Source organism: Lampetra planeri, unplaced genomic scaffold (assembly GCF_965212315.1).
Source record: "Lampetra planeri unplaced genomic scaffold, kcLamPlan1.2.h2 scaffold_1223, whole genome shotgun sequence".
Classification (NCBI taxonomy): Eukaryota; Metazoa; Chordata; class Hyperoartia; order Petromyzontiformes; family Petromyzontidae; genus Lampetra; species Lampetra planeri.
Genome location: NW_027613938.1, coordinates 1 through 20,262, shown reverse-complemented (window position 1 = coordinate 20,262; position 20,262 = coordinate 1). Strand labels below are relative to the sequence as shown.

Genomic DNA, 20,262 nt, shown 5'->3' with positions numbered 1-20,262 from the left:
AATGTGGTTGTCCTCAGGGGACACGTGGACGTCGGTCTCCCCCACCATTCTGTCCTCATGTCCATGACTCATCACGCTGTCCTGGATGTGAGCTGCTGCTTGTAGATCCCGGCCAGAGCTTTGGCACCGTTGTGGATCATCTGCCGCTGTGTCATCCCCGTCACAGCCAGGTGCCAGTCCGTCCTGCTGACGTCGGGGACACTGCGCTCCAGGATGTCGCCGACGGTGACCAACAGACCGGACCATCGTAGGCTGTAGTCCGGGGGGGTGGAGGCCTGCGCCTACACAGGAGAGACAAGTCAGACCACAGACATGTTCTTGACGTCTCGTCCTTCTCCAGGAGACGAGGCTGAAGACCAGTCGGTACCTGCTGCACGTGCTCCAGAGCGATGGGCGTGGCCTGAGTGAAGACCTCCAATCGGATACAGCGACCAGGATCATCCAGGATCAAACAGCCAATGTCAAACCACCTGAAGGTTCATGAAGGAACAGAGTCACAGGTCACAGGTCACAGTGTGTGTGTGTGTGTGTGTGTCGGTGTCTCACTTGTCAGGAAACAGCTCAGCGATGAAATTCTCCAAAGAAACGACTGGCTGCTTTTCATGAATCACAGAAGAACGTCTGAGACTGTCAATGCGCTCCTGAGCCCCCCTGAACAGACAAAGACACACACACAGACACATTAAAGGTGAACTATGGATTATTTTTATTAAAAGCTATACGTCCACAGTGTGTTCAGAGGGGCACAGAATGAGAGTGTAGCATTTCCTGAAAAACAAGTATAATGCAGTGTGAATTAACTATTTTATATTTTTTGATGGGTCCGTCAGTGTGTTTATGTTTACATGTATAAGTCAATAGCGATTGGTGCATTGTGAGTTGCCAGATACGATCTCTATTCACAGACGGTGGAGTCTGTAAGTCCTACAGCAGCAGCTTCACAGCCCCGCAGTTAAACCACAGAGGTAGAATGACCAGAGAAGAACAAAAAGTAGAGTCAGTAATGGAGAAGTAGATGACTTCATCCAATTTGACATGGATGGTGCTGACTGATCGCTTGACGCAGAGGGAAACAAACCTGGCAACCCGGCTGCTGAATTTTGTGTGTTGTAATTACACTTATTTCCCACTAGATGTCGGTATTCTGCCAATTTTTACACAGTTCACCTTAAAGCTTGGGGTCATTTCTTTCCTAAGTGCTAGGGAGGGGTCGTGGGGGGGGGGGGTCCTGGGTGTGGGGTTTTGATGTCAGAGTAAAGCTTGGTTCATGTCACACGTGAAGCTTAATAACAGTGAAATTTCTAGAACAAACCTTTCACTGAAGCTGCTTTGAGGACAGAGCTTCTGCTGACGGTGAGTGACACACCGTGTCCGTGTGTGTGAGTGAGTGAACCCACCTTAACTCCGGCAGCGTACCCCAGCGGCTGCGGGGCGATGTTGGACTGACCGGGCTCTCCAGTCACCATCGCCATCCCAAACACTTCCTGGAAGGCGTCTCTGACAGCACCAACAGTCGTCTCTTTGTCTGATGTCACCACAATGTCGATGTCCCCCCCCGACTCTGCAGAGCAGCAGCACATGAGCGCATGAGCGCGTGAACGCCGGCAGACGTCTACTTCTGCAGAAGAACTCACTGATGTACGGAGCCATTCCAGGATCAAGGGTGGTGATCATCGACTCCACCGAGTGTTTGGTTCTGTCCAGGACCGTCTTCACCACGGGGTTCCCAGCCACGCCCTGACACACACGCACATGCATGCACACACACACATTTCATTGTTCATGTATTACAACAAATACAAATACATTCCGGAACAGTGTGTGTCTCACATACATGCATCTCTCTCTCTCTCTCTCTCTCTCACATACACACACACACACACACACCTTAAAGAAGCCCCAGAAGCCCCCCCCAGCCGTGGTATCCGCAGACACTCGAGGGTCATCCTGTTCCTCTGGAAACGTGATGGGAGATGAGACGTCCACTGCGCTGATTGGCTGCTGGACCATCAGGGGAGGAACCACACCTGACAGACACACACCATGTGAACTCTGCTGCTGGGGGGCTGCTCCACAGCAGCCAAAACACTTGGTCTACTGACCCCCACCACACGCAGATACATGCACACAGACCTGGACTGGAGACCGTCGGCATCAGAGGTGTCTGTGGCGTCCGCCCAGCGTGACCCCGTGTGATGTCATATCCTGTGAAGCTGGACACGGGCAGTCCTTGGGGCGGGGCCGACACACCTCCACCGAAGGCTCCCAGGGACGTTAGGGCAGGAAGTGGGGGGGAGGGGTTGAAGGGGGGAGTGGGTGATGATTGAGGACAGAGGGGGGGAGAGGGCAGCATGTGCAGGGGGGCGGGGCTAATGGAGGCAGAGCTGGTTCCTGGGGGGGCGAGAGACCTGGACCCACCTGAATCAGAGAAACACATCTGTATGGTACTACTACAACTACTACAGTACTACTACAACTGCTGTTACTCAAGTACTACAACTACTATTACAGTTACTAAAGTACAGCTACGACCACTACTACAGTTACTAAAGTACTACAACAACTACTACTACAGTACTTCTTCAGCTACTACTACAGTACTCACATCTGACACGTGTACTACTGCAGTACTTACTCTGGCTCAGGGGCGTGGCACCCACCGGCTCAGACCCGCCCACAGGTGGAGTTGGGCTGGTGGGCGGAGTCGTCTCAATCCCACTTTCTTCCATCATCTCTGGAACGTCCTCCACCGTCCTCTGTCCACTGCAGGAGACACAGGATCAATATTTGGATCAGGACCAGGACCAGGACCTAGAACGGGAGCCAGCCTCCAGTCTTATCTTCCCTAACAGACCGGTTTCAAACTCACATAAACCAGATTCACTGGTTCATTCATTCATTCATTCACTCATTCATTCAGTTTAGTGAAAGTCAAACGTTCTTTCCGTGACGTCACACTTGTGCATTCCGTGGCACCGGTACCGTTTGTTCGTCGTTCCGGTTCTTCAGTCTCACTCGTACAAACACACTGAACGGACGATGACGTCACAAAACGAACGACTCCGGTAGAGAACGCCGTTTGTTGTTTTCTGTGATCGGAACACAAGCGACTCACCGTGAACTGGACCAGCTCCGTCTCGGCGCCCTCTGATGACGTCACATGCTGCCACGTCTCCTCAGGCGAGAGTTTCGTCAGAGGAGCGTTTGGCAGTGTACCCGATCTTCTACCCGGAACACGATCTCCTACCATAGTGCGCATAATCCAGTATAATAACAACAACAACAACAATAATAATTGTTGTTGTTGTTGTTGTTGTTGTTGTTGTTGTTGTTGTTGTTGTTGTTGTTGAAAAAATATCGTTCACAAACAACAAGGCATAGGAGATCATGAAAGTGACCTGCATAATTACGCACTTAGTCGGAGACATAAGTAAAATATCGTTTATTATCGTAAATTATAAAATAAATGAAGGATAAAAAGACATTTTAAATGAATAATACTACACTGGGTTTCCTCAATTATTAACAAATTTTCATAAGTTCTGACAACGGACAGTGATTTTTTTTTCCCCTCAATGATATTCAGAGCGTTGAGAAGGTCTTTTTTAAACTCAGGGAAAAGAGGGTTCATTTTCCTCCACTTGGATGTGTGGATGAACAATTTCTCAAGGAGAATTTGATTGTTCAGGTCACTGTGGTTGTTCATCATGTAGTACTTCAACATGAAATCACGTACAGTACTGTGTGACGTCCTGTATCATAACTACATGTCTGCCGTTTGTAACAAACCAAACCGTGTGAACACTGGGTGAAGATTCAGGGACTTCTGATAAATTTAGTTGGACATTCACACCTTCCTCGATAGAGTTAAATGAATTAGGGGCGAAAGAAGGAAACATCCAAGATGGCGGCAGTGTCTATGCTGACAGGCTGTACCCGATCCGCACCAGAAACCCGATTCAGAATAAGAGAAAATGACACTGATATTTGCTGAGACAATTTCATTTCATGAAACAAATTCATTTTCATTTTCGAAATAAAATCTTTCTTGACGGCTATTTATCATCTAAAAAATGTTATTTTTAATCTTAAAAACAAAATTCTTGTTAAGAGTTTAAGACTTCACTTAAACATAACTTATTTAGCCGTTCTTTCTTCCAGTAAGATATGTGTGTCCAGTTAGTATTACGTTTTAAATACTTTATTTCTAAAATCCACTTGTTGTTTCCTTTAAACACAAAATTTGATGAAACTGTCTTGCAGGTACGGCCCTCCATATGCAGGAGTCGATCACTCATCTTCTTTCTTTTCCATTGTTTTCATCATGTGTACTTTTCTGTCATCTTTTTCACCTCTCATTCATTTGTATTTGTACTTTAATTGTAAACATAGTGTCATTCTGGCACATACACAGAACGGACCAGGTTTCCTACACGGATCGGATCATGATAGCCATGACGCTGCTCCAGTGCCAGGGGGCACTATGACAATAAATATTTCATTCATGAATACCAGGCTGTGTCCGAAATCACTCCCTACTCCCTCCATAGTACGCTACATAGTGGATCCGCCATTTTGTAGTGGTGTGTGATTCCTGAGTGATCATCAATCTACCCTATATCAAAGAATCCCACCATGCATCGCGAAAAGTAGTGAACAACCGATGGTCACTAACCAAGACAACATAGACCACAATGCATTGGGGTCACGTCAACAAGAGACAGCAGACTGTGTCGTGTCGACAGTTTCCCCAGGAGGGGCTGTAGTCTGATCTGATCACAGGAGTCTGACACGTCATTATTCACTCTGGAATTCAGAAATGTTCATTTAGTAGAGAATAAAAATAAACTAAAACCGTAACGATACAATGTAGGGGGGGGGGCGAAACACAACAGTCATTTTGACATTTATCACTGCTGTTTTGACATTTATTGGTTAAAGAGTTTGTCCACAGGACCAATCAGTACATTTGATTCAAGCAGGTACAAAGATAAGAGTGTGAGAAACCAGAGGAAAAACACGTCTCACACAAACACACACAGATCATCAGTGATCAGTCATCATCACTGATCATCATTGATCATCAGTGTTCATTATTGATCATCATCAGTGATCATCATTGATCATCATCATTCAGTGATCATCATTGATCAGTGATCATCAGTGATCACCAGTGATCAGTCATCGTCAGTGATCATCAGAAATCTGTGATCATCAGTAATTATCAGTGATCATCATTGATCAGTGATCATCAGTCATCATCGGTGATCATCATTGATCAGTCATCATCATTGATCATCAGTGATTATCAGTCATCATCGGTGATCATCATTGATCAGTCATCATCATTGATTATCAGTGATCATTGATCATCAGTCATCATTGGTGATCATCAGTCATCAGTGATTATCACTGATTATCACTGATCACCAGTAATCCGTTCTCATCAGTGATTATCAGTGATCATCACTGATCATCAGTCATCATTGGTGATCATCATTGATCAGTGATCATCACTGATCATCAGTGATCATCAGTGGTCACCAGTAATCCGTGATCATCAGTGATTGTCAGTGATCATAATTGATCATCAATGATCATCATTGATCATCAGTCATCATCTGTGATCATCAGTGATCAGTCATCATCATTAATCCGTGATCATCAGTGATCCGTGATCATCAGTGATCAGTGATCATCAGTCCATCACAGTCTGACGTTCCCCTCCATGATATCGTTGTACACAGACGCCGTCAGGCGAGTGAAATCCCTCCGATTCATGTCCAGGAAGTACAACATGTCAGAGTTCATGGACGGATTGAAACTTTCACGGACCAACGACATCTTCTGCTGCTTGAAGGTCTGTGTCACCTCCAGAGTGCTCTGAAACACAGGGTGAGCGGGTGAATGTCAGAGGAAACTTTTTGCTAGGTTCATTCATTGTCAACTGGACTTGTAGTTTACTTGAAGATGTTTCTTGAAGATGTTTCACCTCCACACCCAGTAAACGGAGGACCCGGAGGAGACTCAGTCCTCCTGTCCTGTCCAGTGTTGACGGTTCACTACTGTCTATATATTCTATCTAATTGAATTCACACAGGTCTCATACACAACCATGAACATACTGTGAAGTTCCGTCGGATGTTTGTCAAATCATCACACAAATCAGAGAGAATCCTCATCAGGATGAAAGAATGAATGATATCAGACTAGTGATGGTGTCTGTTATAGATCTGTCTCTGATTGAACGATATCTGACTAGTGATGGTGTCTGTTATAGATCTGTCTCATATTGAATGATATCAGACTAGTGATGGTGTCTGTTATAGATCTGTCTCGAATTGAATGATATCAGACTAGTGATGGTGTCTGTTATAGATCTGTCTCTGATTGATCATGGATAGAAGAGATAATGTTAAATACTGTTTTAGAATGTATTGATTAGTTGAAATTCATAGTTATCCTGTAAGATTCATCACTTGACATGGATGGTGCAGACTGATCGCTTGACGCAGTTGGCAACAAACCTGACAACCCGGCTGCTGTTTTCTCTGTGTGTGTGTTGCAAAAACAGGTCCCCACTAGAGGTCGGTATTCTGCCAATTTTGACACAGTTCACCGTTAATGACTCTCAGGTTACTGACTGCCCGGGAGGGAGACCGGCACCTCACACCAAACATCACAACTAAGTATTAGTGGTAGAACCCCCCACTAGTCAGTTCAGAACTGAAGAAGCTTCTAGATGAGTGGAGAAACGTCTTCAAGTAAACTACAAGTCCAGTTGACTACGAATGAACCTAGGATACCATGTGACAGGAAACACAGGCTGAACGAGTGAATGTCAGAGGAAACACAGGCTGAACGAGTGAATGTCAGAGGAAACACAGGGCTGAACGAGTGAATGTCAGAGGAAACAGGATGAACGAGTGAATGTCAGAGGAAACAGGGTGAACGAGTGAATGTCAGAGGAAACACAGGGTGAACAAGTGAATGTCAGAGGAAACACAGGGTGAACGAGTGAATGTCAGAGGAAACAGGCTGAACAAGTGAATGTCAGAGGAAACACAGGGTGAACGTGTGAATGTCAGAGGAAACAGGTTGAACAAGTGAATGTCAGAAGAAACGCAGGGTGAACGAGTGAATGTCAGAGGAAACATAGGCTGAACAAATGAATGTCAGAGGAAACGCAGGATGAACGAGTGAATGTCAGAGGAAACACAGGGTGAACAAGTGAATGTCAGAGGAAACACAGGGTGAACAAGTGAATGTCAGCAGACACACTGGGTGAACGAGTGAATGTCAGAGGAAACACAGGCTGAACGAGTGAATGTCAGAGAAAACGCAGGCTGAACTGTGAATGTCAGCAGACACACTGGGTGAACGAGTGAATGTCAGAGGAAACACAGGCTGAACGTGTGAATGTCAGAGGAAACAGGGTGAATGAGTGCCCACCTGTACTCGGAGGAAGCGCGGCCAGGCGTAGGACGGGAGGACGTCCTCCAGGTGCTCGAAGAGTTTCCGTCCGTCTAATCTGCGTCCGTCCTTTAAGACGACAGCAGACATTCCTGCTCGTCCTTCATGTCCTGTCAACAGCACAGTCACATGTCCACTCAGATTGGTCGGCAAGGTAACACCCCCCCCCCCACACACACACACACGCACACAGTCTTTAAAGGACTGAAGACAGTTAACAGACAACAGGTCATCACAAGTCTCATAAACAAACAAACAAACAAACAGGTCCGACCGTCCTTCTGTCTCCAACAAACATTTCATCATGACATGCAGTGGACAGACCTGGGACAGAGACGCCGTAGACGGTGGCCTCCTGGATAAAATCCACTTGACAGAGAACCTCTGAGACCTCCATGGTGGACACGTTCTCTCCTTTCCACCTGAGGGACACACACTGTCCTCAGCTGCTCACAACGCATGTTCTTCTCTCCTCTGCTACTCTGTCCTCTGCTACTCTGCCCTCTGTTCTACTGTCCTCTGCTCTTCTGTCCTCTGTCATTCTGTCCTCTGTTCTTCTGTCCTCTGTTCTTCTGTCCTCTGCTCTTCTGTCCTCTGCTCTTCTGTCCTCTGTTCTACTGTCCTCTATCACAGGAAGCGCACACTGTCCCCAATGAGTGGACAATAACAGTGTCTCCAGCTGTGTCCAACTGTCTCCAGCGATGTCCAAACGTCTCCAAACGCCCCCCCTCCCCCAGCCTGTTCATCCGGTACCTGAACGTGTCTCCAACACGATCTCTGAAGTAGAGGAAGTCGTGCTGGTCGAGGGACATCAGGTCTCCGGTGTTGAAGAAGACGTCTCCAGGGCTGAAGACGTCTCTGAGCAGCTTCTTCTCCGTCTGGACCTGATCTCCAGCGTAGCCCAGGAACTGGTTGGACACGGTCAGAGGCGTCACCAGGACGCCGGTCTCTCCTGCAGAGGACGAACGACATCAGCGACTGATGCTCGTCTGCTCGCGAGCAGCAGGAAGTGTCATCACCTCGCCGTGCTCTGACACATCGTCCAGCTGCCGTCCGAAACGGCTCCGAGGTCTGAGGGTCCATGCTGAGCAGCTCGAAGGGCATCGAGCGCTGCAACACACACGGCAGGAGTCAGCGCCCGAGGGGCATGTCCGTGAAGAGGTTCTGGACATGTTCTGACCTTGTTGAAGAAGCTGGCTCTGCCGATGGGCCCGACCTTGTCGGTGTAGTTGAGGAAGCCGACGCTGACCTCCGTCAGCCCGTACCTTCTCTGATCCGGATTCCTCCGAAACGTTTCACAAACTTCCTCCACACGTCTGACCTGAGACCACTTCCCGCTGCCAGCCGGACTCTGTGGGTCTTCTCCTCTGGAACCTGGACAACAACACGTCCATGAGTGGACGCAGCTCAGGTCCACATTGTCCACGTCGTCCACGTCCTACCTGGGGCTGGTTGACCAGGTAACGGCACAGCTCCCCGATGTACTGGACCACCGTCACCTGATGCTGTACACAGTCCTTCCAGAAAACACGGGCAGAGAACTTCCTCTTCAGGACGCATGTCGCCCCTGCAGGACAGAGTACCGCAGTGGTACTACATGAGTACTACAGGGATACTTCAGGAGTAGTACTGGGATACTTTAGGATTTACTACAGTAGTAGAACAGGGCTATTTCAGGAGGAGTACAGTGTACTTCAGGTGTACTAAAGTAGTACTACAGGAGTACTACAGTGGGTACTAAAGAGTACTACATTGTACTGCAGGAGAATCGGAGTGCACGTGTTACCGAGCTGGATACATCCTCCAATCCCCGAGCAGCGAGGCAGACATGTGGTTACAGGGGGAGGGGCATGTAGATGATGTCATCAGCTGTGGCTCCACACATGTGGAGGAAGGCCATACTGGAGACGGCTTTAAGATGGCTGACGCAGGCCGCCTTAGACACACCTGTCGACAGGACGTTCTCCTGAGTTCCACAGCTACTTCACATTCACACTCACACACCGATACCTTCACACGGGGGGCGTTACCGGGGGCCGGTGGGGTGCAAGGTGAAACGCTGTGCCCCCCTAGCAAAACTGGATGTAAGGGTACTGGTGAACGGCAGTCTGGCCCCTGGTTGTGATGTCATCTAGATTCATCTGGGACGTGTGTCGTGATCAGCAGATATGTGACACTTGTCACCAGAGACACAGAGTGAAAATGTCCAATGAGCACTGACTGTTGAGTCAATAAGCCCCTCCCACCTTTTCCACTGCTGCTTCAGTTCAGCCAGCAGCTCTGGTGCTGCTCTGAGTTCACCTGCCCCCCTCCCCTCCCCTCTGGAGTGTCAGTCTTGCGTTGCATTGTCTCCCTCCATACCCTCCTTTTGTTCATATGTTCAGTTATGAATCGACAACAGAGAAAACAAATGCATATGTGTGAACACCTCAAGCTACAGTTATAACTGATTCACCATCTGACTGTCAACAGTTAGTGGTTGTTTAAAGTCTCATATCAACATCTTTACTCAGACACACTGAACTTTTAATCAAAGAAACATCATGGTATGACCTCTACTCATAAATAAGTCAATGATCCGCTCCTTCTGAACAAAAGCATCAGAACTTGTTAGAAATGTTCCTTATCGTCTCTGTCTCCATGGAGACCGTTGGTCTTCTTTAATGATCACCTCCTTCTTCCATTCAAAGTCCAGTTTATAAAATGGTTTGAGTTTAGATGTGTAATCCTCCATTTGTAAGGTAAAAACAAACAGATGCTGACTGGACTCACTGACTGTAGATTGGAGCTGATGTCACTGACTCCGTCTAGCAGGATCCCTGGACTCACTACTGCCCCCTAGCAGGAGGAGAACTGCTGCCTCACCGATGTCTCTTTCACAGCTGTTTTACAGTCCGTTGTTGACAAAAAACACTGTACATCGTGTACATCAGCTAAAGTAAATCATCATTAATGAATGAATCCCATCGTGAACGGGACGAATCGAATCAGGGAGGTCAAGGGTCATCACTGTGTCGTATCACTTGCAGCTATCGAGATACTTATGTAATGAGTCCGGTGGATTCACATCCTTAACACACACACACACACACACACACACACACACACACACACACACACCACACACACACACACACACACATACACACACACACAGGCAGTGACACACCTGTCAGGTGAGGAGCGGGGCAGACAGACAGGGGCGTGACGTACCTGTGGTCCCTGAGGTGAATATAAACAGGAAGTTGGACGTGATGTCCCCCTGCGGACGTCCGTCCAGGTCTTCAGACGCCCTCTCCATCTTGTCCAGTAGAGTGTTGACGCCCACTGGGACGACGAGTCATCGACCACCCACACGTGCACCTCGTCCTTCTGCAGGTCCTGAAGAATCTCCTGCACCAGACCCACCAAGTCTGCAGGCACACACAGAGGAACAGACTCTTACAGACCCCTTGAGGTCCAGGGCTCTGGAGGCATGCACTCAGGAGACGTCTACCAACCTGCACCGACCACCAGGGTCTTCGCTCCACAGGTGCGGACGCTCTGGAGAAGGAAAGCCGCCTTCAGGTTCCAGTTGAGGAACGCGGTCCGCGCGCCCCAGTTTGCAGAGTCCGAACCAGACGCAGATGAAGTCCGGTTCGTTGGACATGAGCAGGGACACGACCGTCCCCGGAAGCCACCGAGTCCCGGAGCACGTTGGCGAAGCGGGAACTTCTCCTGTGCACTTGCGCGTACGTGAACGTCTGCTCCTCGAAAACAATGAAGACCTTGTCGGGGAGGTTCTCCGCCTGCTGCAGGAACCGGCCCAGGAACGACCAGGTTCCGTTCCGCATCCGAACCTGCAGCTGCTTCCTGTAGCGCCACAGCCGGAGCGCGTAGAACAGGTCGGACCAGAGGAACGGACGCGTCCTCCGCTGGACCAGAACCAGCAGGACGGCGACCAGTCCACCGACCAGAACCCGTCTCATGGCGCCACGGGAGCGCGCTCACTGCGCATGCCCATCGGACTCGCAGCAACTTCTGACGTCACTGTTCTTCAAAGTTCTCCAAAGTTCTAATAAATGTATTGAACCATCTGTCAAAGTAAGATATGTCGTAGTACTTTATGTACCGTGTGTATGTGTTTACAGTGTATTTGTTTACAGTGTAAATGTTTTACTGCGTGTATTCATGTACAGTGTGTATTCGCACAAAGACACAACACAAAGAAAAATACTGCCATATACTTGAAAGTGTGTATTGGTACTGTTGGTACTCTCAGGAGTCACAGTACTTTCGTACTGTACTGCAGTGTGGTACTGTAAGTACGTCACATGAACACAATAAATACTGTGAAGAGTAAAAGAGTACAAGTTCAAACTACATTTTGTTTCCAGGTCCAAGATAAAAACGTAATGAGTACTAGATACTGAGTAGTACTTATTGAGTACTAGATATTGAGTACTACCCATTGAGTCGTACTTACTGAGTACTACATACTGAGTAATACCTACAGAGTCATACTTACCGAGTACTACATACTGAGTACTACAATCTTGCAAGTATCAGAAGTTGTACTGTGCACTGTGTACTGAGTACTGTGTACTTTGTTTTTGTGTACAAGTGCATTGAAATAAAACTGTAACTTGTTTCCTTTCTTTGGTCAAAGTGGTTAGGGGTCAAAGGTTGCGGTAGAAACATGGAATGTTTGACTGAAGGTTTAGGTACTTCAAAAGGACGGAAGGAGGTACACAGCACTGTCAGGGGTGCTGGGTACATGGTGCATGGTATTACATAGGAGAACATGCAGTACTCCATCAGAGAGTATGGCCACTGCAGACAATCTGGCTGTGGGTGTATACAAAGTACAGCAAAAGTAAAACTAGTACTACAACAAGTACCGCAGTTGGTTCCTTACACGGTACCACAAATACTATCAGCAGTAGTTTGTACATCCGAAGGTTCTTTCAAGTACCCAGAGTACTTCCAAGAATACTCGGTATTCCTTGAAGAGACGACGTCATCGTTCATCCGTTCATTCATTGGTCGATGTTGCCTCAGAGGCGGAGCTTCTGCTCAGTCAGGGGATTCAGATCAGGCACATGACTGATTCCTGCAGTCACATGTACAAATACTACGATAGGAAATTAAATACTGCGTCAGAGGATCATGTGACTGAGGCGTCGGCCTTGACAACGACCTTTGTGTTCACTGGAACGTGTTCATGGTTGTGATGTCACACAGGAGTGCGCGGTGATTGGTTGGAGCTGCTGTGGGACGTCACGGCGACACTCTGAGCTCCTGTTGACAGTCAGTCACTGTCTGGCTGCTCCGAGCTGCGCAGGTCCCGCGCCGGCAGGACGTCGTAGTGGGACAGGACGCGGCTGTTCTTGGGGAGATCGTAGGCATCCTGTCCAAGCTGCACATGCCCGCCGGCGTCTGCCCAGAGAACGCCGCCGCCTGCCGCCGGCTCTGGATCGACCACACGGTGACGAGCGTCATGACACGTCTCATCGGGGCTGGGGCGGGGACTTCCTGTCACACCTGAGACACGCTGCTTCCTGTCACAAACTCACCCACTTCATAGACGTTGCGTCTTCTCGCCGGGCTGCTGTCGCTGATCTCGGCGTACGGCGAATCCCGTCTGCCGGGTGACTTCATTTCCTCGTAGCCGCACTCGGCGTTCTTGGCAGGCGGAAGGGCGGGTCCTTGATGGTGGCGTACGGGTTCTCTGCGCTGTCCAGGGATGAGGAGCTTCCGTGGGACGGAGTGTCCGTCCCCAGGTCTACGGGACACAGAGGGCGGGGCCATGAGGGACGCGGTCAGCTGACCTGTTTCACAGGAACACACACGTACCTCGGAATGACCTGGCAAGGGTTCTCCCTGTCCGTGCCGTACGCTCCTGTGGACACAGTCAGACAGTGAGGACGGGCACACTGACGGCGGACAGTTCGTCCCGCCCCTTCTCACCCAGCTGGCTGAAGTTGGCAGGAAGCGTCGCCGCTCCGACCCTCAGAGGACAGGCCCGGTCCACCAGCATCGGACTGTTGTTGGCCTGGGAGAGACACGGACACACGTCAGCCGGGACGACGTCCGCCGGCCTCATGCCGACACACGCTGTCTCACCTGTCTGTAAGGGGCGGGGCCGAGGTGGGCGGGGCCGAGGGCGCTGCGTCAGTGTGTGGTAACTGGGGTTGGAGAAGTAGTTACTGGGACGAGCGTCACATGTTGGTGCGTGAATGTCTGAAAGACCAGAGATGTCATCAGACATGTCATACGCTGGTGGTGTGTACTGGTACTGGTGCTGGTGGTGTACTGGACGGGTACTGGTGATGTACTGACTGGTATTGGTGGTGTACTGGTACTGGTACTGGTGGTGTACTGGTACTGGTGCTGGTGGTGTACTGGACGGGTACTGGTGGTGTACTGGACTGGTATTGGTGGTGTACTGGACTGGTATTGGTGGTGTACTGGACTGGTGGGGTACTGGTACTGGTACTGGTGGTGTACTGGACGGGTACTGTTGGTGTACTGGACTGGTATTGGTGGTGTACTGGACTGGTGGGGCACTGGTACTGGTACTGGTGGTGTACTGGACGGGTACTGTTGGTGTACTGGACTGGTATTGGTGGTGTACTGGCCTGGTGGTGTACTGGTACTGGTACTGGTGGTGTACTGGACTGGTACTGGTGGTGTACTGGCCTGGTGGTGTACTGGTACTGGTACTGGTGGTGTACTGGACTGGTACTGGTGGTGTGCTGGGACTGGTGGTGTACTGGACTGGTACTGGTGGTGTACTGGTGTTGTACTGGTAGTGTACTGGATTGGTAATGGTGGTGTACTAGTACTGGTGGTGGCGTGCACTGGTGTTGTACTGGTATTGGTGGTGTACTGCACTGGTGGTGTACTGGTGTTGTACTGGTAGTGTACTGGATTGGTAATGGTGGTGTACTAGTACTGGTGGTGGCGTGCACTGGTGTTGTACTGGTATTGGTGGTGTACTGCACTGGTGGTGTACTGGTGTTGTACTGGTAGTGTACTGGATTGGTAATGGTGGTGTACTAGTACTGGTGGTGGTGTGCACTGGTGTTGTACTGGTATTGGTGTTGTACTGGGGTAGTACTCGTACTGGTGGAGTACTGGTATTGTGCTGGTGTTGCACTGGTACTGGTGGTGGTGTACTGGTAGTGTACCCGTTGCAGTGTAGTCAGTCGTGGCCCTAAGAGCCGGTGTGAAGGTCACAGTTGCCATCGTGGGCTCTTTGCTCTTCATCTTCTTGCGGTGGAGGAGGAGGAGGAGAACCAGGATCAGCAGCAGCACCAGGACGATGATTCCTGCCGCCGCTCCGACCTGAGTCGAGTCCACGTGGACGGCGGCACTGGTCAGAGGGTCCAGGCTGCCAGCGACCATGCTGGCTGCAGACAGGAAGTCATATGTCACACACACACACGCACGCACACACACCTCACTCACACTCACACACACACCTTGCTTGCAGCGCACGCCGCTCCAGCCTGGGCTGCAGTAGCAGGTGCCGGTCATATGATCACAGGTGGAGTTATGCAGACAGTCACACACCTGACGGCAGCCGTAACCATAGGAACCAGGAGGACACTCTACAACAACAACACGTGTGAGCACAAGAACTCCAGAGACACATCCCCACGCCCCAAAACAGGAAGTCAGGTATTACTTTGTGCGCACTGTGGCCCCATGAAGCCAGTGCGGCAGGTGCAGCGCCCTGTGACGTGGTCACAGTTGGCTCCGTTCCAGCAACGACATGGCTCCAAACAGTTACGTCCGTAGAAGCCCAGAGGACAACCTGCATGACCGCATGCAGCACACACCTGCAAGCTCAGCATGTTTCCGTGGCAACATCAGGTGTCCTCTGAGGACAATCGTGTGTGTGACTCACGCTGCGTGCAGTAGAGCCCCACCCATCCCGCCGTGCAGCTGCACTCGCCGTCATACGCGCTGCACACCGCGCCATTGTGGCAGTTACAGGTATGGATGCAGTTTGGGCCCCACAGACCAGGAGGACAAACTGGAACGGGACACAGGGACGCGTCAGACGCCGGGACGTCTGCTCATGAACTGTGGACGTGTGAACTCACGCTGCGAGCAGTCGCTGCCTATCCAGCCGGGGTAACACTGACATGAGCCGTCGATGGGGTGACAGGTGCCGTTGTTGGTGCAGCTGCAGTGCTGCGCACACCTCTTCCCGTAGAAACCGCTGGGACACACTGCACGCAGGGACATCATGTGTTCATCAGCTCATCCAATGCGACTACACGTGTCCCAACCCACCCCCCGTTGCCAACGGAGACAGTCTGACACGTCGATCCTCAGCTGTTTCATGTGACACACACACACATCGATCACACACCATGTGATGGGGTATGTGACACTCACCCTCATTACACAGCGTCCCTTTAAAACCCGGCAGGCAGTCACACTGTCCAGTCACATGGTGACACGGTCCGTTGCTGTGGACACACTGAGGACAACGTCTGACTGCAGCGGTGACCATAGAAACCTGGAGAGCAGACTGAACCAGGAGCAGAGGACGGGTAAGTGTGTGTGTGTGTGTGTGTGTGTGTGTGTGTGTGTGTGTGTGTGTGTGTGTGTGTGCTCACTCCTCTGACAGTTGGTTCCTCTGAATCCTGGTGCACATTCACAGGTTCCTTCATCTGGAGAACAGGAGGCTCCATTCTTACAGGTACAGAGGAGGGAACAGTTTGGACCCCAGCGACCCTCCACACACACACTGTCACAGTGAACACCTGGACACACACACACACACACACACACGTAAAACAGCAACAGTTGTAGTCGTGGTAGCAGTAGTAGTAGTAGTAGTAGTAGTAGTCGTAGTAGCAGTAGTAGTAGTAGTAGTAGTCATGATGCAGTACTATTAGTAGTAGCAGTAGTAGTAGTAGTAGTAGTAATCGATAGGAAAAGTAGTCGTAGTAGTAGCAGTAGTCATCGTAGTAGCAGTAGTAGTAGTAGTAGTAGTCATGATGCAGTAGTAGTAATAGTAGCAGCCATAGTAGTAGCAGTAGTAGTCGTAGTAGTAGACAGGAGAAGTAGTCATAGAAGTAGCAGTAGGAGTTGTAATGTAGTACTAGTAGTAGTAGTACTGGTACTAGTAACAGCAGTAATAGTAGCAGTAGTGGTAGTAGTAGTAACAGTAGTAGTAGTAGCAGTAGTAGTAGTAGTAGCAGTAGTAGCAGTAGTGGTAGTAATAGTAGTAACAATATTGGTAGTAGTAGTAACAGTAGTAGTAGTAGTAGTAGTAGTAATGAGAAGCTATGAAGTCATCAGTCAGTACCACTCCCAACATAGAGTACTACTCTGTCTCACCCGTCCATCCAGGCAGACATTGACAGTGTCCAGTGATGTGGTTGACATCCATCAGCGTGGTTGCAGTCACAGCGCCCCCTGCAGTCCAGTCCATACGCACCGTCCTGGGAGAAACACACGGTATGAATACACACATACATACTCTGGTGTGTGTGTGTGTGTGTGTGTGTGTGTGTGTGTGTATTCACTTGGATACAAGTACACACAGTACACTGTACCTCACCTGACACTTGAGCTCACACCTGTCTCCCCTCCAGCCTGGCATGCAGGTGCAGCGCCCGTCAACGCACTGCACGCCGCTCCGTTCTCACACACACATGTCAGGTTACAACCCCACCCCCAGTGACCGCTGGGACAGTTCACGGAACAGTCCACGCCGTGCCACCCTGCAGACACCAGGTCAAAGGTCGTCACCAGAACAGCACAGAGCTGCAGCGTCCACCTGGGGGTCACTGACCTGGCCGACAGAGGCAGGATCCATCCACAGGTGAGCACTGGGCCCCGTTCTGACAGCGGCAGCTGGACGAGCAGTTCAGACCATGTGACCCTGTTGGACACGGGATCGAGCAGTCGACGCCCTGAAGACGGAGACCAGAGAGATGTGAGCTGCGACGGCTCGCTCCCATCTCTCACATCGTCCAATCAGAAGCGTTTACCGTGAAGCCCGGCGTGCAGGACGCACACCCCGGTCACGCTGTGGCAGTCGGCGCCGTTCTGGCAGCCACACACCTGCTGACACTGGGTACCGTAGGAGCCGGGGCTGCACGTCTGGTTGCAGTGGAGCCCCGCCCACCCCGGGCGACACCAACACTCCCCCGACATGGGGTGGCAGCTGATGAGACAAGACGCTGTTATCCAATGGACACCGTTACCAAGTGCACGGAGCATGTTCAAAGCGTGTGTACCTGTGTGTGTTGGGCCAGTGACATGGACACTTCCTGTCACAGTGGATGCCGTAGTGTCCTCAGGACACAGTCGGACATCACACGTCTCCCCTGTGTAGCCTGGCTCACACAGACATACGCCATTGCTATGGCTGCACTTGCTGTTATTCTTGCAGCGACACGTCCTTGCACAACTGGCTCCGTACGTCCCCACGGGACACTCGTCCTGACACCTATGCAGACACACAGACTAGTTTTAGTATGAAGACACACACACACACACACACACACACACACACACACACACACACACACAGCTTACCGTTCTCCAGTGTATCCAGCGCTGCACACACACTCCCCAGTGGTCGACACACACAAACCGTTGTTGTGACACTGACAGGTGTGTGAGCAGTTTAGGCCGAAGCGTCCCGGGGGACACGGCTGAGCACACACCGTCCCCTGTGGACAGACAAACACCTGCACGTCAGTTCTCGTCCTCACTGCTGGTGTGCAGAAAGGTCAGATGCATTCAGGGACACTCAGGTGTGTTCAGGGACACTCAGGTGCATTCAGGTACAATCCGTGACACTCAGGTGAATTGAGGTACATTCAGGGGACACTCAGGTGAATTCAGGCACATACCATCCAGCCAGCAGAACAGGAACATTCTCCAGTCACATGGTGACACACTCCCTCCATTCTGACATGGGCACCTCTCCTCACATTGGTAACCGTGTTTACCTGGTGGACAGACATCTTCACAGCTGGAACACACAGATGAGGACCAGGTGAGGAATCTGTGAGGAACGTTTGAGGAATGTTTGAGGAACGTTTGAGGAACATGACTTACAAAGGTCCAGTGAATCCTGCCGCACCACGTACACTCTCCAGTCATGTGGTGACACCAGGGCGGCATTCTGGCACTGGCAGCTCTGCTGGCACTGGCTCCCATAGGTGCCGTGGCGGCAGCGCTCCTCACAGCGCCACCCTGAGAAGCCGGGGGGGCACACGCAGGTGCCAGAGATCGGGTTGCACAACGCTGCATTCTGGCACTGACATCTGTTACTGCAGTGAGGACCCCAGTGGGCGGAGTCACAGGCTGTGGATGTCAGCATGAGCGTTGAGTGTTAACACTGCGTCACCATACTCACCCCACCCAGAGTACTGACCAATGTTCCCTCTAAGCTGCGCGCTTGCGCAATTACGCAGTGCTCGCACATTCTCAGCGCACGAGAAAATATGTGCAGCGCATAAAATGAAACATAAACGTATTCATTAATATCTAATATTAGACCTAATCTAATCTAATTAATTAGACCGATAATATTGTTCTTTGTACCATCTTGCTTTGTAACTCCGTGTCCAGCCAATGATATGATAAGGTTCACTTCCTCTACACAACCAATCAGCATTGATGGTGCTTGCGTATTGCCCAGCCTACACACGCCGTCCAGGTTAGCTAGCTCACAACAGTGCGGCGGAGTTAAGAGACGCAAATGCTAACTAACCCCTTATCCTGGCAAAACGAACAGGCAGCAACACATCCACTCACCAAGTCAAAGAAAAAAGAAATGCGGTTCTTTTAAGATGGAGTGGCTGTTGGGAGTATGTGCAAATAGAAGAACAAGCAGTGAAACTGGGTGAGATGTTTTTCTTTTTCGAGTGAGAAAGGTGTACTCTGCAAAACATGCAGCGAAGAGAAGTAACAAGTGAGTTTATGCATCATTTCGTCCAGAACAGGACCCAAAGCCAGACCACAACTGGACCTCACCTCAGCCAAAGCAGGGACTCTCACATACTACACATTTCATGAACAACAAGATTTTTGTCTTTTTCATTTTAAGTGGGCCAAATCACTTATATTAAAAGTAAACAAATGAAAATTACTGCTGTAAATGGATTCTTTTAACAAGCCATGTAACTTGCCATGATCCAAGGTTTTGAACAAGTGTAATACTGGTATGTGGCCACAGCGTGCACATCTGATGTTGCTCACAGTGGACCTCAGTGTGCTCAGGGAGCTTGTGTGTGCCCAGACACATGAAAAATTAGAGGGAACATTGGTACTGACCCAGATTACTGACCCCACCCAGATTACCAACCCCACCCACAGTACTGACCCCACCCAGAGTACTGACCACACCCAGAGTACTGACCCCACCCAGATTACTAATCCACCAGAGTACTGACCCCACCCAGATTACTAACCCCACCCAGAGTACTGACCCCATCCAGATTACTGACCCCACCAGAGTACTCGACCCCACCCCACAGTACTGACCCCACCCAGAGTACTGACCCCACCCACAGTACTGACCCCCCCAGAGTACTGACCCCCACCCAGATTACTAACTCACCAAATTACTCCCCACAGATTACTGTTGTGTTGGCACACACACAGAGAAACTCTAAAACCTGATTCACATCTAAGATGTTCTGGGAATTTCTCTAACATACTCATTTCTATGCAGTGGAAGAAGGGTTGAAACCCTTCTACCAGTAAAATATGGAATCGTCTTTAATTGACAATTAAATGATAGCGTCCCATATTGAACCAACATAT

The 20,262-nt window shown here is 50.0% G+C and overlaps 3 protein-coding genes across 3 annotated transcripts; all 3 read right to left on the bottom strand.

Moving 5' to 3' along the window:
* Positions 1 to 71: 71 nt before the first annotated feature.
* On the bottom strand, positions 72 to 2,732 carry PRRC1 (proline rich coiled-coil 1). Its single transcript, XM_078621916.1, has 8 exons — positions 2,636 to 2,732; positions 2,134 to 2,262; positions 1,888 to 2,027; positions 1,635 to 1,737; positions 1,399 to 1,561; positions 547 to 651; positions 368 to 470; positions 72 to 281 (listed from the first exon to the last, which is right to left on the bottom strand). Exons 1-8 carry the CDS (start codon positions 2,730 to 2,732, stop codon positions 72 to 74), a joined length of 1,050 nt encoding a protein of 349 aa, XP_078478042.1.
* A 2,974-nt stretch (positions 2,733 to 5,706) lies between these two features.
* Positions 5,707 to 11,441, bottom strand: LOC144738914 (long-chain fatty acid transport protein 6-like). Its single transcript, XM_078621915.1, is given in 16 exon segments — positions 5,707 to 5,883; positions 7,453 to 7,583; positions 7,798 to 7,895; positions 8,227 to 8,425; positions 8,493 to 8,583; positions 8,654 to 8,739; positions 8,742 to 8,847; positions 8,916 to 9,040; positions 9,260 to 9,284; positions 9,286 to 9,309; positions 9,311 to 9,420; positions 10,687 to 10,800; positions 10,803 to 10,886; positions 10,974 to 11,070; positions 11,072 to 11,156; positions 11,158 to 11,441. Coding segments are annotated over 16 exon segments (1,836 nt in total).
* Positions 11,442 to 12,763: 1,322 nt separating this feature from the next.
* Positions 12,764 to 18,798, bottom strand: LOC144738918 (uncharacterized; the record flags this gene model as incomplete). Its single annotated transcript, XM_078621919.1, is given in 27 exon segments — positions 12,764 to 12,924; positions 13,029 to 13,151; positions 13,154 to 13,237; positions 13,423 to 13,507; positions 14,653 to 14,867; positions 14,940 to 15,068; positions 15,146 to 15,274; positions 15,368 to 15,496; positions 15,567 to 15,695; positions 15,865 to 15,958; positions 15,960 to 16,000; positions 16,089 to 16,235; positions 16,816 to 16,852; positions 16,854 to 16,919; positions 17,039 to 17,103; positions 17,106 to 17,201; positions 17,273 to 17,393; positions 17,472 to 17,489; positions 17,491 to 17,647; positions 17,721 to 17,775; positions 17,778 to 17,932; positions 18,022 to 18,158; positions 18,342 to 18,392; positions 18,394 to 18,463; positions 18,550 to 18,578; positions 18,580 to 18,603; positions 18,605 to 18,798. Coding segments are annotated over 27 exon segments (2,741 nt in total), but the record flags the coding sequence as incomplete, so codon positions are not given.
* Between the last annotated feature and the right edge of the window lie 1,464 nt (positions 18,799 to 20,262).